The following is a 23,027-nucleotide window of genomic DNA, read 5'->3' as shown; positions in this document are numbered from 1 at the left end:
GAAATCATGGAGGGGTCTGAAATTGTCATCGTAGGTGCATGTCCACTGTGAGAGACATAATCTAAAAAAAAAAATCCAGAAAACACAGTGTATGATTTTATAACTATTTATTTGTATGATACAGCTGCAAATAAGTATTTGAACACCTGAGAAAGTCAATGTTAATATTTGGTACAGTAGCCTTTGTTTGCAATTACAGAGGTCAAACGTTTCCTGTAGTTTTTCACCAGGTTTGCACACACTGCAGGAGGGATTTTGGCCCACTCCTCCACACAGATCTTCTCTAGATCAGTCAGGTTTCTGGCCTGTCGCTGAGAAACATGGAGTCTGAGCTCCCTCCAAAGATTCTCCATTGGGTTTAGTTCTGGAGACTGGCTAGGCCACGCCAGAACCTTGATATGCTTCTTACAGAGCCACTCCTTGGTTATCCTGGCTGTGTGCTTTGGGTCATTGTCATGTTGGAAGACCCAGCCTCAACCCATCTTCAATGCTCTAACTGAGGGAAGGAGGTTGTTCTCCAAAATCTCGCAATACATGGCCCCGGTCATCCTCTCCTTAATACAGTGCAGTCGCCCTGTCCCATGTGCAGAAAAACACCCCCAAAGCATGATGCTACCACCCCCATGCTTCACAGTAGTGATGGTGTTCTTGGGATAGTACTCATCATTCTTCTTCTTCCAAACACGTTTAGTGGAATTATGACCCAAAAGTTCTATTTTGGTCTCATCTGACCACATGACTTTCTCCCATGACTCCTCTGGATCATCCAAATGGTCATTGGCAAATTTAAGACGTGCCTGACATGTGCTGGTTTAAGCAGGGGAACCTTCCGTGCCATGCATGATTTCAAACCATGACGTCTTAGTGTATTACCAACAGTAACCTTGGAAATGGTGGTCCCAGCACTTTTCAGGTCATTGACCAGCTCCTCCCGTGTAGTTCTGGGCTGATTTCTCACCTTCCTTAGGATCATTGAGACCCCACGAGGTGAGATTTTGCATGGAGCCCCAGTCTGAGGGAGATTGACAGTCATGTTTAGCTTCTTCCATTTTCTAATGATTGCTCCAACAGTGGACCTTTTTTCACCAAGCTGTTTGGCAATTTCGCCGTAGCCATTTCCAGCCTTGTGGAGGTGTACAATTTTGTCTCTAGTGTCTTTGTACAGCTCTTTGGTCTTGGCCATGTTAGTAGTTGGATTCTTACTGATTGTATGGGGTGGACAGGTGTCTTTATGCAGCTAACGACCTCAAACAGGTGCATCTAATTTAGGATAATAAATGTAGTGGAGGTGGACATTTTAAAGGCAGACTAACAGGTCTTTGAGGGTCAGAATTCTAGCTAATAGACAGGTGTTCAAATACTTATTTGCAGCTGTATCATACAAATAAATAGTTTAAAAATCATACATTGTGCTCTCTGGATTAATTTTTTTTTAGATTATGTCTCTCACAGTGGACATGCACCTACGATGACAATTTCAGACCCCTCCATGATTTCTAAGTGGGAGAACTTGCAAAATAGCAGGGTGTTCAAATACTTATTTTCCTCACTGTATATACATACATACATACATACATACACATATATATATATATATTAATACAAAACTAATTAAAAATGATGTTACCTAATGAATGTATGCAGGCTGAAGATCCACATATAGAACACAAGCAGAGAAAAGATGATGATGATCAGGAATGTGTCTGTTCTCAGTCATGTTCTCATCACTGACTCCCTCTGTCTCATCCACATTAACCCCAAACTTCTTACTGCCTTCTGCCTGCTGATTCTTATCTCCATAAACTAGTCTACATCTGTGGTGAGTGAGGGTCAGGACTTTATACACCAGCGGATTGAAAAAGACGCGCAGTAACAGGAAATCGGTTGTTCGGCTGAAATCGGCGCACAGTGAAAATCAAAAAAATATTTCACCAAATCAATGAATTAAAATTAAAATATGGAGTCGGTTTTGAAAATGTAAGAAGTAAAAAGTACAGATATTTGTGTAAAAATTTAATGAGTAAAAGTAAAAATTGTCTAAAAAATAAATAGTGGAATAAAAAACTGATACCAAAAAAATCTACTTAAGTACAGTAACGAAGTATTTGTACTCCATTACTTCCCTCCTCTGTGTGTGTTTAATTAAATTGATATGAGGGTCACAGACAATCCACTGTTTATTGGAGTGCAATGAACCTGATATTACATAAGCGTTATGTAATATGTAATAAATAATGACGTAAATGTGTTTGGCCGGGTTTATTTTCCTGTCTGGATTCTTGATAGCTGAGTTGGATGAGGTCCATCATCCCTGTAGTAGAGAAAAAGCACTAATCCCATTCTTCCTTTATCAAACACCTGGAGAAAAAGTACTAAAGGTTCTTGCTAATGAATGGAGCAGTAACAGTGGTGATGTATGAGAACTTGATTCTCCTGCACATTACACATGTATAAAGTCTTCTATGGTTACACACAGTCAAGAAACACTTGCTATGTAAGAAACTGTACCTTAAGCGTGAGGGTGGATCCCTCACATTCATACATTTACATTCATATCTATTTAAGGCACACAATTCACCTGTAAATAATTGTATATGTTAAATGTCTATTTCAAGCATCATTCCAGCTAAAATAACACACTAAAGATAGAAAAGATACTTAAGTACCCTCTAGTTGAAATGGGAATGTAACCAACAAAAGCACAATCTATCACTTATTGTCAAATCCTTATTTATTTATTGGAACGCTCATTCGCATTTGCTGCAATACTGTACACCGCTCCATTTATTATCATTCTAAGAATAACAGCATCGTATTTACAAAAGCAAAAATCAGCTTAAAGTGAGCTACAACACATTCAGAAGTCTACGTAAGAACTCTACAAAATTACTCTGTGATTGTGTTTGTTTTTCCCCCCCATCTTTTTTTATAATACAAAGAACGCAATCTGAATTCTGATTTGTCAAAGCTTTTCAATAAAATCTCAGCTATTATTTGGATGATTGGATGCGTGTAATATAAAATCTATCTACCTATATTACATAGTGCCAAAGGTAATTGTTATAGACAGATGATAAAAGTTCTTACAGTATGCAGCTGTAATAATAGAGGAGTTCAGTTACGTCTACAGAAAACCTGCAGAATTTGTAGCTGGATATCTTATTTGTCCCGTGGGGCAAAAAAAAAAAAGCATGTTAATGCAAGGCACAATGAATATTAATTATCAAGATGGTATTGGTGATCAGTCAAACCATCTCCTAATGGAGATCATTCCAGAGAAACGCTGAAAAATAAAAAATCTGTCAGTTTCCACAGTGACACGTTTCAGCCGTTTATCTTTCACATTTTATGCGACTGCAAACAAAGACGTCTGATACAATTGTGTGCCTCCAATTTTGTGTTACACGTTTTTTTTTTTTAGGAAGAATCACAAATGGCTGGAAAAGTCAAATACTATACTTTTATCCATATGGTGGAGAAAATCCTTTCGGACATAATATACATAATATATAGTATATTTTACATATATTATGTATATATTATAGTATATAGTATATTATATGGATAATATACAGGACGTATAGAAATTGCATGTGAAGGTGTAAAGGGCTGTTTTTTTTAGCCAGCTTTAGCTTTAGCTTTAGCTTTAGCGCTACATATTAATCATGGAGGCCACATTACATGATGTTAAGGTGCAATTACAATCATCAGGTTTGTTTTCACAAGACATAATACTAAAAGTACTGAAAAGGTTCATTATAATGAAAACCTACTGATGTGAATGTATTTGGAGGTATTACAAGCATGCATGTGCAAATATTTGGATATGCTAAACAGCTAGCGATCACCGTGTGTGTGTGTGTGTGTGTGTGTGTGTGTGTGTGTGTGTGTGTACAATTCCAAGTATCTAAAAATACAATAGAACAGGTTCGACTGCAACTATTGCGTGTGTGTATAAAGCTTGTGGATGTTCACAACTAAAAGCCCCAGTGCATTCTGGGACATTTTAAATAGGTTCTAATACGACTAAGTGTTTCTGAACAATATGCTCAGGTCATCTCGTATTTCTAATAGTAGAAATGTGCACATTGTCATAAAAAAAAAAAAAATAAAAAAAAAAAAAACAATTAATAGGATACACCTTGAACAGTCACTATTCGTTCGGTACACCGACGATTCCGAGGTCTCTGGCCTTTAAATATATAAATAATATATATAGAGTTTAGCTTGTGTACCGTATTTCGAGACAAACAGGATGAAGGTAAAAATAAAAGGTAATAATAAAACTAGGACTTGTTCTTACAGTACATTCTAATAAGAGGACGGTCCGTTTGAAAGCCTGTTCACACACCTCATACTGTAAAAATATCTTTCCCAAATCGGGCCACCATATTGTTAACAGAACATCCTATTCATTCATAAGTGTATGGCTTTCAGATGTTCAGTGATAAATACGATACAGTTTGGATCTTCTGCATACAAAACGGATGACAGTGAATATAAAACAGTAGCTCTAGTGAAAGTGATCAGTGTTTCGCTGAAGGAGCATCGTGTGAATCTCCTTCCTTCATCCCTGAGTCTTTGAGTCCTCTGGCTACAACTTTATGAAGACCAAGACTCTGAAGCTTGTCGACCAGGTTGAAGCTAAAAATGTTCCTCCTAGGCGGTTTTGCTCCTCGGCTGGATCCGACATCCTTTTCTTTATCGTTTAAAGTGCTGACAGAAGGTCTGAGGACGGAAGAGACGTCGAGCTTGGACGAAGCGGAGATACCTCGCTCCTGAAGCAGCCGAATAAGACCTAATGTGGGCGTCGTGTTCATGGAAGGTCGATGAAAGAAACCATGCTGGTGATCAGGGAAGTTCCGTACATGCTGATTGCATCCAGTGGTGGACAGGTTATCAGGCTGAAAGCTTTGAAAACACAAATGAATGGCATCAAAATGCTACAGAGAACATGCTTAACTACTTGGTTAGGATTTCTCCAGGTCAAACTCCGCGAACAGAAAAGCTGGTTAGCTCAAAACAAAGCACAGTGAAACGCAGAAGTTCATTCTGAAGGTTTCAACCATGCTTAAACATTGAGCAGAGCCATTAAGAAAGCCATGCAGAGAAACGGAGATCTCTGTCTGCACGAAAAAGCGGCCAGTTAAAAGCTGAGATATTGCTAATATTGAGGATGATATTAAATGTAGTGCATTAGAGATTAGAGATAAAGTTTGGATGCCTTTTTACATTTAGGTCTCACTTTATGGCTCGAGGAGACATTAGACCTGGAGGAAGAGCTTTGACCAACGCTTCCTGCGACTGAAAGAGAATATTTACATATTTGCATATGTAAATTTAATTCTCATAATTTTCTCATAACATTATGAATACACATTTTAAACAGAAAATGAAACCAGAAATGGGAATGATGGAGAAACTATGGAGCAGTGGAATCTCAATAAAAGATCATTAGTTAGTATATCAACTTTAGATAAATCATCTAATGGACTCATTCCATGACGATGCTTGAGAATCTTCAGAAACTAAAGAACAAAGCATGTGAATGAATGGGTTTCTTACCTAGTGGATAAGGAAGACAACAAAACAGAGGGATGAAGGATCTGAGAGTTGGTGATGGTGTGGGTGGGGCAGGTGTGGGGGAAGTTGAATCCAGATGAAGCGACTGAGACAGACACATGAGAACATTTACAGTACTAAACCACACGTCTGGTTAATGATATGAACTTCACAGCACAAAACAATTCAAAACAATGCAGACTCCTGTGTTTTTATGCCATAATTTATAAATAGATTTCTTTTTTTAATCGGTTTATATACTTCATTCTAAGAGGCATAGTGTCCTGTAGTGATGGGAAAATCGGATCATTTGAATGACTCGGTTCTTTGAATCCGAGAGAACCGAGTCACATTAAAGACTCATTCAAAATGAACGAATTGTTCACCAGCGTCCTAAGAAATTTCAGTCCACCATCGCCCCCTAGTGGAATTTCAAACTCATTGAGGTTTGAAAAAGAAATCCTTACCACCAGGGATGTGTATGGGGTTTGGAAGTTTGGACCAGTTCGGCTCATCCTCCTCAATGTCATTGAGACTATAAACATGCTGAATGTCTACATCCAGCTCTCTGAAGTCTTTGGTGAGGATTCCTGGTCGTGGATGAAAAATGCCGCCGAGGTTGGGTTTAGCCAGCTGCTGCCAGTGGTGCAGGGTGACTGAACCTACACATACGCAGAGATGATAATTATCCCAAGATGCATTGGTACAATTAAATCATATGATATCAAGTGGCAATCTTTGGAAAGTGTGTGTGTGTGTGTGTGTGTGTGTGTGTGTGTGTGTGTGTGTGTGTGTGTGTGTGTGTATGTTGACTCACCCTCCAGAGGTTTGACTATTTGCAGGCGTTCAGGGAGGTAAGATCGGGAGCTGGATGAAGCAGATGAATGCTGGGAGCTGCCTGAATAGTTGGTTCCAGTGGATTCCAAGCTGTCATTGGGAGTGAGGAAACCACTAGAGGCTCCTGCACTGCTGCTACCTAGTGCCCTGAGCTTCCTCTCGCGTTCAATCTCAAAGAATGTACAATCGGAAGAATGGTTCTCCTGGCGTGCAGACAGGGAACGCAGCGCTTCCTCTAGATCTTGACCACCCGGCATGCCCGGCTGCCCCAGACGCTTCGATTCTACGAGGCTGTAGAAATGAACACCAAGGATTCAACTGCAGGCCTACCATATATCAGTGGTTCACAAACATTTTTCTGCCATACCCCACAGATCTTCAAGCCCGACTTGTCCTCCATCACCCCAAAAAATAGTAATGGAATACTTCAAGTTTAAAAATGTCTAATTGATTAAAATATCATTTAATAAAGAAACTTGTAAATATATATACATATATAAAAACAACTAAATTATATAAATCATGTCGTTTATTGCATCCCACCTGTCATGTCTTTATTCCCCACTAGAGGGCCACACCCCACATTTTGAGAACCACTGCATAATATGAAGCATAGATGATAAAATATGATCTCAAATCCAGAAATAAAGGAAAATCAGGAAAAACATCCATAAGCTTTCATTGTTTTCATACACACATCTTATTACTTGGTTAGTGGAACTAAAGTGTTCAGTGAATCCACCTCAGCTCCATCTAATGCACTTTTCAGGAGAAAAACAAGGAGTCTTCTTTCTTACCTCTGCTCCTGTAATGGTGTTATAGAGTGAGGTTTCTCCTCATGGTTGAGGCTGACAGAGAAACTAGTGCGTGGTGTGCTGGTTCGACTGGACCTTGAGGAGGCGGGGCTAGAGCTGGGGACCTGCGGGGATTGGCCCCGAGAGCGCAGTCGTGCAACTTGATTGGCCACTTTTACTGTCTCAAACACACGCCATGGATGAGTCCTATTACAAAGTCAGATGATAAGTGAATACAGACAGTAAGATGTTTATGCTTTTATGAAGTGTAGAGGTTCTAATTATTCTACACACTTGTATTCTGAAGAAGCAGGACTGTCCAAGCCTTTGCGGAAGGTTCCCTCGATTTCTGCAGCGAGCGAGTCCATGGGAAAGACGGCGGCCAGCGAGCTGTAGCGCTGCACTGTGCTGTTTGGTAGACTCTTATTGCGCATGTTCTTGATGTCCTCTCGGGCTTCCTGGAGCATGTCTTCACACTCGGAGTACCTCTCTTGGAGGTCCTTCAGCTACACAAGGAGAGAGTGGAGTCAGGCCTAATCACAGCATCGTTTTTACACCATATGAAATTCTGCAGAGGTGAGAAATGAGCCGGACTCACCTCAGTTCGTAGCTTTGACTGGCTTTCCCGTGAGGTGTTTAGATGCTGAGTGAGCTCCTCGTTCTCTCTGATGAGCTGCATTTAATCATTATACTATTAACACAATTTACAAAATGATCGCAGTTTTAGTATTACAGCTAGAAATGTGTACATTTAATGAATAAATGTAATTATTTGAATAAGTAATTATAAATAATAATCCTAATATAGCGCTCTCCGTGCAGCACGCAGCCTTACGTGTGACAACAAACAACACGAGGTGTCAGTGATTCGCCTCTAGAGGCCGCTCTCATAATGACAGCGGACCAGAACCCGGAAAAACTATCGGTATGGATTTATGTGCTTAATCGGTCGATCTCTAATCAGGTGTGTATACAGCGTTGCGTCTCTCACCACTTTACAGCGCTGCTGCAGATCGACCATCTGACCGAGCAGAGAGCTAATCTCCTCCTGCTGCCGGAGCGAGTCCTCCACTTTACGAGCCAGCTCCTCAGACAGAGCCACCGCATGCTTATTCGCCGATGCTACACGCCACAAAAAAGAACAAACAAGAACGGTCCAAGGATACGTTCATTCTAGTGAAACATTATAGATAAGGATCCCTTGGAGGGAAAATACTTACAGAGCTCTTCGACACACACCATCATCAGCTGCTGCTCCTGCTCTTCATAGCTGCTGGTCTCTGACGTCAACTCGTTGGCCTGTGAGCAGTAAGAAATATTTTGTATTAAGCATTCGAGCTTACGGTTATTCCGAATTAAGGGCTGTCTATGAAGGATGCATCCACCTGCTTCTAGAAAAAGACATCATTCAGAGATACAAAGAGTATTATGACACGTAAATAGTCCAGTCCTATATAAGCCTAAACAACAATTGTTTGTAAAAACAGATAAATATAGTGTATAATTATTAATATAAGCTGAGCTGTAGCGCTGAACTAACCGTAGTGCGCAGTCTGAAATTCTCTTCCTCCAGACTCTTGAGTTTTGTTTGCAGGAAATCATAATGGACATAGTTGCTGAGAGAAGAACTCGACTCGTTTCGTCTGATCCTGACACATCAAACACCGTATCAACAACACACAATCAGGATCAATCAGCGGAAGCACGGCATCACGTTTAAAACAACCGTGTGTGTGTGTGTGTGTGTGTGTGTGTGTGTGTGTGTGTGTGTGTGTGTGTGTGTGTGTGTGTTGTACTCACGGCAGGTGCGATATTGCAGCTGCTTCGATCTCCTCAGTGCCGGTGTACAGCTGCAGGAGATCATCTCTCATAGAGAGCTCGTGACGTAGTTGAGCGATCTACAGCGTTACACAGATTCGTTAATTATCACTTACAATTTACTCGCCATTCATGTTAGTTTGTGAAAACGCATGCACAAGTCTCCACAGGTACACACTCACCTCTTCTTTTGCGGCTTCCAGCTGTTCGTCCAGCAGCTCATTACGTTCCTTTAAGGTCTTGTTCTGTTTCAGCAGCGACTGGCCGATTCGAGCTGCCAGCTCTAGATCACGCTCTTTCTGTAGAAACGTTCAGCCAGTTCATTTGCAAAGGGAGGAGTAAACAATGGGTAGGTTATGAAATGAACCAACAACAACGCCTTCATATAATATCATGAATACAGATGTTACGATGGTTTGACTTGCGATTTTTCGGCATTTTGAAGGAATTTTTTATTGAAAAAGATTTACAAATATTTATATTTCTGTTGTTTTGTCTCGGTGCTGGAGTGAGTATTTTTCTGTCCTTTTGGTCAACCAAAGGCCAAGTTTTAGCTCTTGGCTTTTTATCGGCGTCACTGGACACTGAAACAGACCTTTTTATTGACAACCTGCTCCTGTAATGAGTTCTTGTCTCTCACCTCTTCCAGAAGATGTGTGACAGCCTCGATGTCATGGTACGTCTTTGTAACCTGGCCAACCCTCTCCGAGCAGAGCACTGTTGAGGCAGGCAGAAAACAAAACCATATCTTAAGGTTATAAGTCCTAATTGTGGCATTTTCTATATACACTGAAAGTTTGTGGACACCTCATCATAGTCCCCGTTTGCTGTTATAATAAACTCCATTCTTTTGGGAAGATGTTCTAATAGATTTGTGTAGATTTTCTTAGTAAAGTCAAGTACTGATGTAGGTGACGTAATGAAACCTGGGGTGCAGTCATTGTTCACATTCCTCCCAAAGGTGTTCAGTAGTTCAATAGCAGGAGATCTTCCACGCCACATCCAATAAAAGATGTTCGTGGGGCTGGATTTGTGCACAGAGGTATTGTCATGCTGGAACAGGTTTGGGTCTCCTAGTTCAATTGAACCCAATTGAACTTTGTGCTAACTGTCCCAATACTTTTGGAAATATATAGTACAGTATATTTAGAGCAGGAGTAACAGATGAGCTCAATCCAACTCTAAGCTTCTTAGCGTGATCCTCTTTGCCCATTAAGTTCCCATTACGCTTTCGTGAGACAAATATATCTGTGCTGTAAGTTCACTAGGAGTCAACAGACAGACCATGAATAAAGGTGCAGGAGATGATTTGAAAAAACAGTCCATGTCCCAAACACACACACAATGTACCACTAGGGGGTGGTATTTATGGAAGCCTGTTTCCACCAAAAAAAAAAAAAAAAAAAGTTTGCCTAATGCGACTTTATTTCTCACAATTCTGCCAATCTGAGTTCTTTTCTAACAACCAAGAGGGAGTTCGAGCCATCACTTCTGCTTCTGTTCTAATGTTACAATGCAGCACGTGTAAATAGCAGGCAGGAGCTAAGGCTACGATGGCTGCATTTGTGGAACAATGCCTAAAATAGTCCTCTATGATTTTATTTGTTGTTTTACAGATCGATCTATTGATTGTTAATTTCATTTTCAATTTGTAAAAGCTTCTGGTGCTACAGAGGGGTGACGCTGCTTGATTGACTTAAATAAGTCCGAATTGCGAGAAGAAATTTTGAAATTGCAAGAAAAAAATCTTAGTTGCAAGGAGAAAAGTGGAAATCGCGAGAAATAATGTCAGAGGTGCGAGAAATAAAGTCGGAATCGCAAGAAATAAAGTTACTATTTCAACTTTCATGCTACAAATTATTATACATACGAGTGTCATTGCAGTAATACAGTAGATAATGATCAATGCTCATCACAGAGTTCTTTAATTTTCTTTCCTTTCACATCGGAAAGAATTCCAGAGACTCAAATGTGAACAAAATACAGCCAAATATAAGCGAGTTATTAAAAAAAAACTGGAGCTGTATTCGCCTTTCTTTATCGAACGAGTTCAGGGGTGTGGTTTATTTACACTCCAGCACCTTTTATAAATGCTTAATGGAGGTTATTAACATTTTACAGCAATTTGCTCTATACATCGTGAATCATATGCAGTGTATGAAATACATCTTGAATTGATACCTTAATCGGGATAGTGTTATAGCAGATTAACGGAGGAAACCTGAAATGAAGGGAACTATAAGAGTTACAAGAACATTGTGTGTAAGCAATACGACACTGAATGCATCCTTTTTTTATTTTATTCTCACTAAAGTCATGATCCATTACTGCAAAGATTCTCAGTTCTCAAAAAAAAAAAAAAAACAGGTCACTGAGCATATGACCTTCACACATGACCTACACAGGAGAACAAAATGAAACAGCACACAGGTTGTGATGAATGTTTAACACACACAAGTCATTTAGAATCGTTTCTTCGTTTAACTCCAAGTTATTGGAATTTGTTGCACTTGTGTGATTCAAGTTCAGCCTGTGACGTTGCTCGCATGAGATTATGTAAATCCGGTCACACGTCTGGCTTCTAATCTATCATGTGGAAACACACACTGTTTAAACGTACATGCAGGCCAGTGAACGTGTTTCCTGAAGGTTAAACAAATGACATTTGGTCATTGAAAAAAAGAGTGTTTGATATGAAGCTGACCGCGTTCGTACGAAGACGTTGAGGTTACTTATAAAAACACGTCTAGACTCCTTCAAAACATCCACAAAAGGGAGTGAGCACATTTTGTAGATGGGCACATAAATACTTGCCAGTACACAAAAATACTAACCCTAGTCACTGTACAAAGATACACACTAATACTAGCAAATACACAAATACACAAAAACACTAATACCCACAGTAACACACAAACATACACACAATACATACTAGTACTAGCCAGTACACACAAATACTAACTACAATACAAGAATACACAAATACTACAATACACACTATAATAGTAGCCACTATACAATAATACACATTGATACTAATCAATACACACAAATACACACTAGTCAGTAGAGAACCAGTGTGTATCAGTCAGTGTGTATACTTAGTTGCGAACACATGCACTCATTTCCCAGTGTGATAAAAATGTACAAATTTTGCGACACAATCTGCACAAACACAAAAACCACACACAAGGTCATCCCATCAGGCTCCTGCATCAACACCAACATTCTGCACTCATCCTCAAAACAAACACCTTCGCTTCTCCTCCCTGTTCAAGAACGTTTTTCTCGTCCGTGTGATTGTTACCCCAAATTCTGTCGTTACCTTTCACCAGCGCTTGGTGAAGAACATCTCTCTGCTCGCGTTCTTCCTCATCCTCCCCATCCTGACTGCTCTCTCGCTCGCTCTCCTCAGTACCCGAGCTGATCCAAACCTCCATGCTTCACCGCTCCTCTTTCACAATGTGGAATTTTAGGATCCGAATTGACTTCTGGGACAGTCCGGTTTAATACCCAGAGTCTGTAGTGCTGGTCTCGAGCACGCACAGGCTGCGTAATGACCTTCGTGATAAATCCTGAGAGCTCCAGCCACAGTGTTTCCTCACACTTACTGTACCTGGCTGCTTTAAGCCATGCAGAGAGATAAGACAAGGAGGTAAAGGAAAAGTTCAAACGAGTGTGACTAGCGGAAAAAGAAGGAGAGGGAAGCTATTTATCACAAGCCCCTGAATTAATAATCGATTAAGACAGAAATAGAGATTGTTGAGAGCTGGATTGGTGGAGTCATGTCTTTTTTTTTATTATTTATATCAAAATTTCAGAGTATGAACCCCTAATCCTAATGGTACGCTCCATTCTAGCACATCTATTATCCATATGGAGATGCAATGCTGTCGCAGAAGACCGGACCAATGTGTGTTTGTGTGCGTGTGATTTTATTTCATGATGATATCAGGTTTCATCTGTCCTCAATTTTCTAAAGTGCATACCGACAATATTTTCGCACATCTTTATCATGTCGTCCTGAAAACTTCAATACAAATCAGACAATCCCAGACTTTTCCTGTTTCACTGCACCATAGAGGCGGGTCGTACCCTAAACCTGCCACCTGACAGCAAGGTGACATGTAGACCAGGTCTGGGCAGGATGTCGAGAGCTACAGGGTGAGAGAGAGAGAGAGAGAAAGAGAGAAAGAGAGAGGACGAGAGAGAGAGAGAGAGAGAGAGAGAGAGAGAGAGAGAGAGAGAGAGAGAGAGAGAGAGAGAGAGATGCTGCTGGGAGCCAAAAGACTTTAATTATTCTGGCAACGCAGGCAGATTATCAGCTTAATAGTACTTGGCATCTGTGGCCCCTGCAGACGGGGTGTGTTCAAGATTATAAAAAAAAGGTTGAGGTGCCAAAACTTAGTACTGACCAGGAGATAAAAAATCGTCCAGGATTGTTTCAAGTTCAGTACATTATCTTTATACATCAGCAGCAGTTTCAATGCTGGATTGTGATTGGTTGGAAGTGCAGGTGTGGGTTCAGAGCATTAAACGCACAGGTGGTTGTAATCAGCGTTATAAATGTATTAGAGTAGTGGTTTGGGCATGGTGGCAGGTCAGGGGTTCCAGTCCTGGTACTGCCAAGCTGCCATGCTTGGACCCTTAATCTTATGTGCTACAGGGGGGACCCCAGCGTTCTAGAAATTACTGGGATATACAAAGAAAAGAATTTCACTGTGCTATAAAGTACACGTGACAAGTAAACGCTCTTCTTCTTCAAATGAATGCGCTGCTTATAAACACCAGGAACCATAACAACATCCAGTTCCAGTTCCATCCACATCTATTGTACACATTACCTAATGACCTCACTGAGATCCAAAGAGGAGTTTTGCATGTGGTGATCATATAACATTATGACTTTATAACTTTTTGAGCGGTGAAGTAAAGAACACTGATGATCTCTTCATCATGGCACCTGTTAGTAGCCTGATTTTTTTATCAGCAAGTGAACATTTTGTCCTCAAAGTTGATGTCAGAAGCAGGAAAAATGGAGGAGTTTGACAAATTGTGACGTCTAGACAACTGAGTCAGAGCATCTCCAAACCTGAAGCTCTTGTAGGCTGTTCCTGGTCTGCAGTGGTCAGTATCTATCAAAAGTGGTCCAAGGAAGGAACAGTGATGAACTGGTGACAAGATGCACATGGGGAGAAAAGGCTGGTCTGTGTAGCTCCAGTAGCTCAAACTGCTGAAGAGGTTAATGGTGTTAAGGCTTGATGGGTCACGACTGTTTTAGCAGCAAAAAAGGGAGACCAACACAATACTAAGCAGGTGGTCATAATGTTATGCCTGATCGGTGTATATGGTGAAAACGAGGATTTTCATAAACAGTTTGAGGCACAAGATGAATTTGAAGAATTGGTTAAATGAGAATGGAATGAGAAATGACACCAGGTGTTAACTCCAACAGCTTCATTATTATACAGACACACACAGTCTCTTCCTCTCTCTATCTCTCTCTCTCTCTCTCTCTCTCTCTCTCTCTTTCTCTCTGTCTTGCTCTAATAGCTCTCTGTTAAAATATTTATTCAAATAAATGTAATCTTATCACATATGGGAAACGCCCAGATCAGCGTCTCTCACCTGCTCAGTAGAACTGAGGCTACAGCCAGCCAAAGGCCAGTCCTCCGTCTGCAGCAGTAACAACAGTAAGAGGAATGCAGACAGTCACCTGACCCACTTTTGACCTGATTGAAGGAAAGAGGAAAGTGCAAACTTACAAAAGTATTTGAAGGTTTCGTCGATTTGCTCGTAGGTGAGTCCCAGAGCGGCCTCTGGTGGCAGCAGTGGTGTGTGCAGCCAGTCATCGTGATCGTACCCAAACACATGGTCTGCCCTCAGAGTGTACCGGGGCAACTCCTCTGCCAATAAACTCACTATCTCCACCTCAGGCAAATCCACACCTGAACACACGTCTGCGTGTCACACACAAAAGACAACATTAATAAACAGGCGTTCCTTCTCCTAACCGAGTATATTTAACAGTGCGATATTTTTATGCTGCAACTATCATTGCGCTTATTTCACCAGAATTGTCTGAGAAGATAACCTGACGTGACGTCTACACCGATAGCTGTATACGACTCCTACCTGTGAGAGTGGACACGTCTTTGTGTGCTTTAACCTGGACAGGGCCATGCCTCAGGTTCCCAGGAGAGAGGTGGAGGTCCGGGGTAAGGGGGCCACATCCCTCCTCCTGCTCCCCGTTCAGGGTGAAGTCGGCCCGCGGCTCCAGCAGGGCCTGAAGGGGAAGAGACGGAGAAGAGGGAACACAGGATGGGGACTGAGGATGTCTGAACAGGCCACTGGAGTTCAGGTTACTGAAGGGGTGTTGAATGCTGGTGCTGCCCTCTAGTGGCTCATACACTCAGTTGAGAAGGAGGAGGAAGAAAATCTGACCTCATTTGACCTGAAAGTAAAAAGAAATTGCATCAAGTTCTCTAAATTTTCAATGATTTATCAAAATAACCCTTTGAGTAATTTTTTTAATGACACTATTAACATTGAAAGAAAACTGTCCGAGTGCTGATATTAAACAATGGGGCTTTTGTACAACCCCGTATCACTTTCGCTAAAAGCAGGCCAGCCTTCGCTGTGGCATTGATCTGTAATGGGATAGGTGGAGAAGAATAAGCCCTGGAGCTCAGCATTCATCTCAGTATGCGCATGAATTATGAAAGTTTTCAGCTCATATATCAAAGCATCATGATGTGAATAATGCAGGTAACACCACGTGATGTAACAGTCTTTTCTTTAAAACAACAACAAACATCCCTTGTTACGTTGTTTAATCCATAATACACCGAACGTACTTCCTCACCTCACCTTCATCAATGCCTGACTTTACTAACGACCTTGTGACTGAATGAATCGCACACAAATCTCTACAAAATCCAGAACATCTTCCTAGAAGACTTTACGATATTATGACAGCAAATGTGGAATTAGAGTTTCTAAAAGTGCTGATTAGACATTCTGTGATGAGGATAAGGATGGGTTTCCTTTCGAGTCTGGTTCCTCTCAAGGTTTCGTACTAATGCCAAAGAGTTCCTCATGGAGTTTTTCTTTGCCCTGTGGCACCATTGAGTCATTCTTCAGGGACAGACTAACAATTATAAGGAACAAACTTGTACATTGTTTTATAAGCGCTGTATCACTGTGAAGCTGCTTTGAGACAAGTGAATTGAAAAGCACACAATCTTACTTGGTGTCCACACACTTTTGACCAGAACATGTATATTACTTGATAACAGTTATAATAAAAATATCTGCAGAAGAACCACATCTGGGTGAAAAATTCAGGTGTTCGTATGAACCATTTGTGAATGATTGATCATAAGTCTTGCTCTATAACAATATAATTATATACGTGGAATATAAAGTGCTGTGAAAGCCATAACTGTCATTAGATTCCAGTGTGTATTACAGAGCTGTACAGCGACTCAGTAATTAACGGCGTCTTATTTTCTGCAGTGCGTGAACTCGCTTTTAACTTCGGTCACATGAGGAGCAAAGTTGAAGGGTTGGATATCTCAAGGCCAGCGTGCTCCCACTCAGAGGCTGCGTACGTGTGTGCTGTCACATAGGCTATAGCTCAAAAGTGGCGGTGGTGGAAAGAAAGAGGAGACGGGGTGGGCAGGTAGACAATGTGAGAGAGTAAGAGAAAGAAAGAGAGAGAGAGAGAGAGAGAGAGAGAGAGAGAGAGAGAGAGAGGGAGAGAGAGGGAGAGAGAGAGAGAGAGAGAGAGAGTAAGAGAGGGAGAGAGAGGGAGAGAGAGAGAGAGAGAGAGAGAGAGAGAGAGAGAGAGAGAGAGAGAGAGAGAGAGAGAGAGAGAGAGAGAGGAAGAGGGAGAGGGAGAGAGTGCAAAAAGAAGAAAGTAACAGAACAGCAGGACTTGAGATGATTTAAAGCAGGCTGTCTAAACCATTCTGAATGGAGTACTTTCACCAGAGAGTTAAAGTGTGTATGTGTGTGTGTGTGTGTGTGTGTGTGTGTGTGTGTGTGTGTGTGTGTGTGTGGGATGGGGGTGGACCTGAACGTTCAAGTATATCTCATGCTGGATCGTTTGGAAGGCATACACACTCCAAAGCGTCACCTAGGAGACCAAAGGACTCTGAACCGACTTTACGAGACGCGGGCGCTAATCTCAACCGAGAGAAAAAAAAAAGTGTGGTGACATTTTTCTTTTTTTTTTTGTACATGTAACACCAGGTCACATCTTCTTTACAGGTCGGTCAAAAGTAAAAGTATTTTTTTCACCTGTATTGATGTTATCCAAACTGTTGCACAAAGTTGGAGGCGCACAATTTTGTAGGACGTCTCCGGACGCATTTGGTAGCACCTTTCACTTGAGCTAGGAAAGAGGAGGTAATGCACAAAGCCAGCTCCATAAAAGATATGGGTTGGAATGGAAATTCTCCTGCTGTAGAGCTCCTGCTATACACTGACTGAACCCCAGGCCTCCTCATCTCACTTACATTAGATCTTGGCTTTACTAAGACACGTTCTTGTAGCTGAACGAGCACCAAATCTCTACAACATCTAGTGGAAAATCCCAGAAAAGTGGAGCTTATTATAACAGAAAATGTGAAATGGGATGTTCAAAAAGAAGAGCATACCAATCTAATGGTCAGGTGTCCACATACTTTTGTTCATATGGTGAATGCAATGTACTAAAGAAAAACTCTGTTCATGAGAGTGACTTTACGTGTGCAGCTTTGAAAAGTCCAAGGATGTTTGTCCTCTTGTTCTCATTTTTGCTTCCTGTGTTTCCTCTCATTGTCCAGGAACAAATGTTCAGGTGGGTTGCCTATGTTCAGAGAGTGTGTGTGTGTGTGTGTGTGTGTGTGTGTGTGTGTGTGTGTGTGTGTGTGTGTGTGTGTGTGTGTGTGTGTGTGTGTGTGTGAATGTGTTTTTGAATGCTTCCTACAATACACTGCCTTCCTGTCTAGAGTAAAATATCCCACTTTGCACTCAGAGCTCCTGTGATCAGCTTAGGGTCTTACCCTGATCATATGATAGTCATTCGGCAGCGAATTTAGTTTTTTTGCAAGACCTTCACAACGCTCATTTTAACAATTAAAACCTTCTGCAGGCTCGGAAAACTCTTCACATTTCATAATTGTACCAAGTGTGGCCTTCACAAATAGAATAGATCCTAATGAAGGATATCTCACCATGTCAATTCTCTCTATAACGCACTTCCCCCATGAACTACGCTATACAAAAGGAATATCTTAATAGCCGAAAATCTTCTGATTCCTGTTTCATACACGGCAAAATTCTACAGAATCAATGCTCTTCTCCATCTCTCTCTCCATCCCTCTGCCTCCATAGTTATCCAGCTTTTGTTCCAGCATCTAGGTCTGCTTTTATCCTCAGTGTAATTGACCTACAGCACGTTCACTGATCCCGAATATACAAGCAATTAGCGACATTAAAGCGCTTCATTATTCCAGGCTTTTGAATACCGATCACGTGTTCGGCCTTTTGGGTCCGTTTGCCAACATATACAAGATTCCCGCTCGCTCATTGCTGTAATAAGGAAGGCTGTAGGTAATGCTCGATTTTCCTTCTTGGAAACATCTTTTTATGTTGCCTGGAAATCCCGGATCGCTTGCACAACGCTGTAAAGGTGTGGCGTGACTATAGGCAGGAACTCTGCAGGAACTCTGTTCTGTTTGTATTATCCAAGGAGTTCTGATAAATGGTGCTGCAGTGAAACCAAAACTAAAACGTTCTGACAGTGTTTTGAATGCTTTTAATGCTCAGTGGATAAATCTTCCTTATCAAACGTAGGTCTATCTTGTTGCGTCTTTATTCTCTGTTCCAGTTTAGAAAAAAAGCCTCCACCTATCGCTTATCACGTATTTAGTGGTGTTGGCAATAAAACACTGCCTACATGCTCTCCTGCATGCTCACTCTCGCTCGGGCGCCCTGGCAATGTATGCCAAAGGGTTACAAATACAAACAACTGAACAAAGAGCCTAAACGCACGCACGCACACACACACACACACACACACACACACACACACACACACACACAGGATATGTAATTTATCCTATTTCGACTGAATAGAATTACTTCTTTTGTATATTGTTCTACAAAAACTTTCAAATCGTTTGCCATCTCATTAAGTCTTAAGAAGAACCACATTGTTTCACCTTGTGAAAGTAACCTGGAGTCATACGGACAAGCTGGACAAAAGTTTGTGGATTATAAACGTGCTTTTTGGACATCCCATTCCACATTTAGTCTCCATTTGCTCTTACAACAAGCTCCACTAGATGTTCCACTAGATTTTGTGGAGATTTGTGGAGATTCATTCATCCACAAGGGTGTTAGTGAAGTAACGCTGCAGATGATGTAGGTGAGGTGAGGACGCCTGGGATGCAATCAGCATTCATATTCATCCCAGTAGGGTTGAAAGCGCTATAGCAGGAGATCTTCCACATCTTCCAACCCATGTAAAGCATATCTTCATGGAGCTAGCTTTGTGCACAGGGGTATTGTCTCCTAGTTCAAGTGAAGGGAAAATGTCATGCTGCTCCATCCGAAGGCGTCCTACACAATTGTGTGCTTCCAAATTTGTGCATCAGTTTGGAGGAGGAACCGCATACGGCTGGAAAGTCGATTTCTGGTTTTATTTGAACAATTTCTATTAAAATGACAGCGACCACTATGCACTTTGCATTATTATTATTATTATTTTATTTATTCCAATGTGAATTAACACCTAATTACTAATAATTTTAATTTAAAAAGGGTACAATCATTTCGACATTTTCCAGACTGACTAATAATGTATCTGTGTTCAGGTTCTCATAGAGTCGAAGAGAAAGAGCATACAGGAAACGAAGAGAATTATATAAAGCAAGTAATTTTATATGAGCAGTATTTTGTGCACCACAACAAGCAGCATATTGTTGCCGGTGTCTGAAAATCCCAGAGCATGACATCATCATCGTCATCCAAGTCAAACATGTGCTACATGGGACGGACTCGGAGTGGTGGTTACACATTAACCCTCGGGGCCTCTCCCATAAACCGTTCCAGTATTCCATTCCACCTGTCGCTGCAGTTCAGCTTCACAGAATGACACGCTGCTGAGAAAGAGGAACGAGTCGGCAGGACGAGTCACGTGTCAGCAGCACACTGAAAAACGAGGCTTCTCTAAAAGCCTAAAAAAGTATAAAGTACACTGAGAGAAAAATCCAAATGTTGACCAGATCAAGCTGTTATTTGAGGGAGTTTGTGGGCTTTGATATGAAAAGTCATTAGTATTATTGATGTAGATGTTACATCATAGCATTCCTATGATGGTGTGATGCAAACCTGTCGAACTGAACTGGGTCTGAACTCTGAACGAGCTGAACTGATACAAAAAGTGTGAAGTAGAGCAAAACAGAGTATAGTAAAGTGCAGCACATTAGAGTGGTGTAAAGTAGAGCGATGTTGAGTAAAGTACAGTAAAGTACAGTAGTATAAAAAACTGTAGTTTAATGTAAAGTTCAGTAGCAAAAAGAGGTGAGTAGAGTAGAGTAAAGTAAAGTAGTGTAAAATAATGTACAGTAGTCCAGAGCAGTGTAAAGTACAGCAGTGTTAAGTAAAGAAAAGTAGACTACAGTACAGTAAAGTATAGTAGTGTAAAGTACAGTAGAGTAGAGTACTGTAAAGTAAAGCAGAGCGGTGAAATGTAGAGCAATGTTGAGTAGAGCATAGTAGTGTAAAGTAAAGTACAATAGAGTAGAGTAGTGTAAAGTAGAGCACACTAATGTAAAATAAAGTACAGTAGCATAGAGCAGTGTAAAGTACAGCAATGTCAAGTACAGTAAAGTAGACTACAGTACAAAAGAGTATAGTAGTGTTAAGTAAAGTACAATTGAGTAGAGTATAGTAGTGTAAAGTAAAGTACAATTGAGTATAGTATAGTATAGTATAGTATAGTATAGTATAGTATAGTATAGTATAGTATAGTAGTGTAGTGTAGTGTAGTGTAAAGTAAAGTAGAGTCAAGTATAGTAATGTAATGTAAAGTAGAGCATAGTTGAGAAGAGTAGATAAGAGTAGTGTAAAGTAGAGCACACTAATGTAAAATAAAGTACAGCAGCATAGAGCAGTGTAAAATACAGCAGTGTTGAGTACAGTAAAGTAGACTACAGTACAGTAGAGTATAGTAGTGTAAAGTACAGTAGAGTATAGTAGTGTAAAGTAGAGCAGAGCGGTGAAATGTAGATCAATGTTGAGCAGAGCATAGTAGTGTAAAGTACAATAGAGTAGAGTTGTGTAAAGTAGAGCACACTATTGTAAAATAAAGTACAGTAGCATAGAGCAGTGTAAAGTACAGCAATGTTGAGTACAGTAAAGTAGACTGCAGTACAGTAGAGTATATTAATGTAAAGTAACGTACAATTGAGTAGAGTAGAGGAGAGTAGAGTAGAGTAGAGTAGAGTAGAGTAGAGTAGAGTAGAGTAGAGTAGAGCGGTGAAATGTGGAGCAATGTTGAGTAGAGTAGTGTAAAGTAAAGTAGCGTACAGAAGTGTAAAGTACAGTGACGTGGAGCAATTTAAAGCAGTGCAATGTTAAGTAGAGCAAAGTTTAGAGTACAGTAGTGTAGAGCGGTGTAGAGTGGTGTTGAGTAAAGTAGAGTATAGTAGTGTAAAATAAATAGCGTAACCTAGTGTAAAATGAAGTACAGGTGCATAGAGTGAGGAGTAGAATAGAGTAGAGTACAGTAGAGTATAGTAGCGTAAAGTATGTTAGCGTAGAGTGTTGTAAAGTTGAGCAGTGTAAAGTAGAGCAGTGTTGAGAAGAGCAGAGTACAGTAGTGTAGAGTACAGTAGTAGTGCAGTACAGTAGTGCAAGTGCGAGTCGAGTTCAACAGAGTACAGTGTAGATCGAGATCAAAACATCCTGTCACTCATTCTGTGTCTTATGTTCCTTTAAATGCTGCTAGCTGTTCAGGCACTGACAAACCACACGAACAGAACCAAAACCTCCATTCAAACCAAGTTTTATTCTCAGCTGGTTTATAAAAGACAAATGCTGGTGACTCCTACCTGAACCTGGATCCTACTTTAAACACACCAAGGAACCAGAAGAGTGCAAAAATCAACAGTCATAGCACAACGTCATCCAGTACCAGGTGGTCGAACCCATGCCATGATGTCAGGGTTAATGATTAAATCGCAAACTTGTTTCATGGTGTGTTTTAAATGATACTTTTTTAGCTGATGAAAACACCACCTGTCCCAATCAGGAGAAGATATCTCACGAAGATAACTCGTGCAATGTCTCGATGAAACGAAATGAAAACCATATTACCTGTAGGAAGTCATAAAGCAAAAGCCAAGCAAAGGAGCCATCAACAATAATCTGCAGTAGGACACACACACACACACACACACACACACACACACACACACACACTGACATCCTGTTGATGTATTAGACTGCAGAGAAAGTGTGAATGTACTCACTGAATGTGCTGAGTAAAACCCTGCACTGAGCTAATGGACGTTCTGAGAGTCAGGTTCAGAAGCTTCCTCGAGTCCGGTGTCCTTGGCACTTTCGCTGTGTTACATTCTGCTTCTCATGCCCTGTTCAGTGGAAGCACCGCCTGTTTAGTGAAAGAGAGTGGACAGGGGTGGAGGAGGAGGAGGACGTTGGGAGGAGGACAAGGAGGAGGAGGAGGAATGGACGAAGATAACAGGAACTAAGGGAGAATGGGCGGCACTAAACAAAGTGGGGGAGGGAACAGGACATATAAGAGGTGGAGAGAAACAGGCAGTGAATGGACAAGGAAAGCAGAGCAAGGGTGAGGCACACGGATATGAATAAACCTGAAGATTGAAGAGAGGGATAGAGATGGTGGGGGTTGAGGGGAGTGCGAGTCTGCACCGGGTCGCTCATATTCAGGCACAGCTGCAGCCTTGGGTTTCCTTCACTATTCAGTCTCGCCCTGGA

At 41.0% G+C, this 23,027-nt stretch overlaps 1 protein-coding gene across 5 annotated transcripts; it reads right to left on the bottom strand.

Moving 5' to 3' along the window:
- Positions 1 to 2,713: 2,713 nt before the first annotated feature.
- Positions 2,714 to 23,027, bottom strand: hap1 (huntingtin associated protein 1). Of its 5 annotated transcripts, XM_083559664.1 has the most exons (16): positions 22,541 to 23,027; positions 15,150 to 15,468; positions 14,780 to 14,974; positions 9,652 to 9,728; positions 9,194 to 9,310; positions 8,994 to 9,091; positions 8,734 to 8,842; positions 8,414 to 8,492; positions 8,185 to 8,315; positions 7,792 to 7,866; positions 7,488 to 7,699; positions 7,197 to 7,400; positions 6,380 to 6,690; positions 6,030 to 6,224; positions 5,566 to 5,668; positions 2,714 to 4,911 (listed from the first exon to the last, which is right to left on the bottom strand). In XM_083559664.1, exons 6-16 carry the CDS (start codon positions 9,062 to 9,064, stop codon positions 4,527 to 4,529), a joined length of 1,875 nt encoding a protein of 624 aa, XP_083415790.1. In that variant the 5' UTR covers positions 9,065 to 9,091; positions 9,194 to 9,310; positions 9,652 to 9,728; positions 14,780 to 14,974; positions 15,150 to 15,468; positions 22,541 to 23,027; the 3' UTR covers positions 2,714 to 4,526. The 5 variants fall into 5 exon arrangements, with proteins under 5 accessions (XP_083415790.1, XP_083415789.1, XP_083415792.1 ...); XM_083559666.1 differs by lacking the exons at positions 14,780 to 14,974; positions 15,150 to 15,468; positions 22,541 to 23,027 and adding exons at positions 5,246 to 5,304; positions 12,340 to 13,080 and having other exon boundaries at positions 4,776 to 4,911; XM_083559667.1 differs by lacking the exons at positions 14,780 to 14,974; positions 15,150 to 15,468; positions 22,541 to 23,027 and adding exons at positions 5,233 to 5,304; positions 12,340 to 13,080 and having other exon boundaries at positions 4,779 to 4,911.

Source organism: Silurus aristotelis (assembly GCF_946808225.1).
Source record: "Silurus aristotelis genome assembly, chromosome: 13".
In the NCBI taxonomy this organism is placed as follows: Eukaryota; Metazoa; Chordata; class Actinopteri; order Siluriformes; family Siluridae; genus Silurus; species Silurus aristotelis.
The sequence above is the reverse complement of the archived record's forward strand: the minus strand, read 5'-3'. Positions and strand labels throughout refer to the sequence as shown.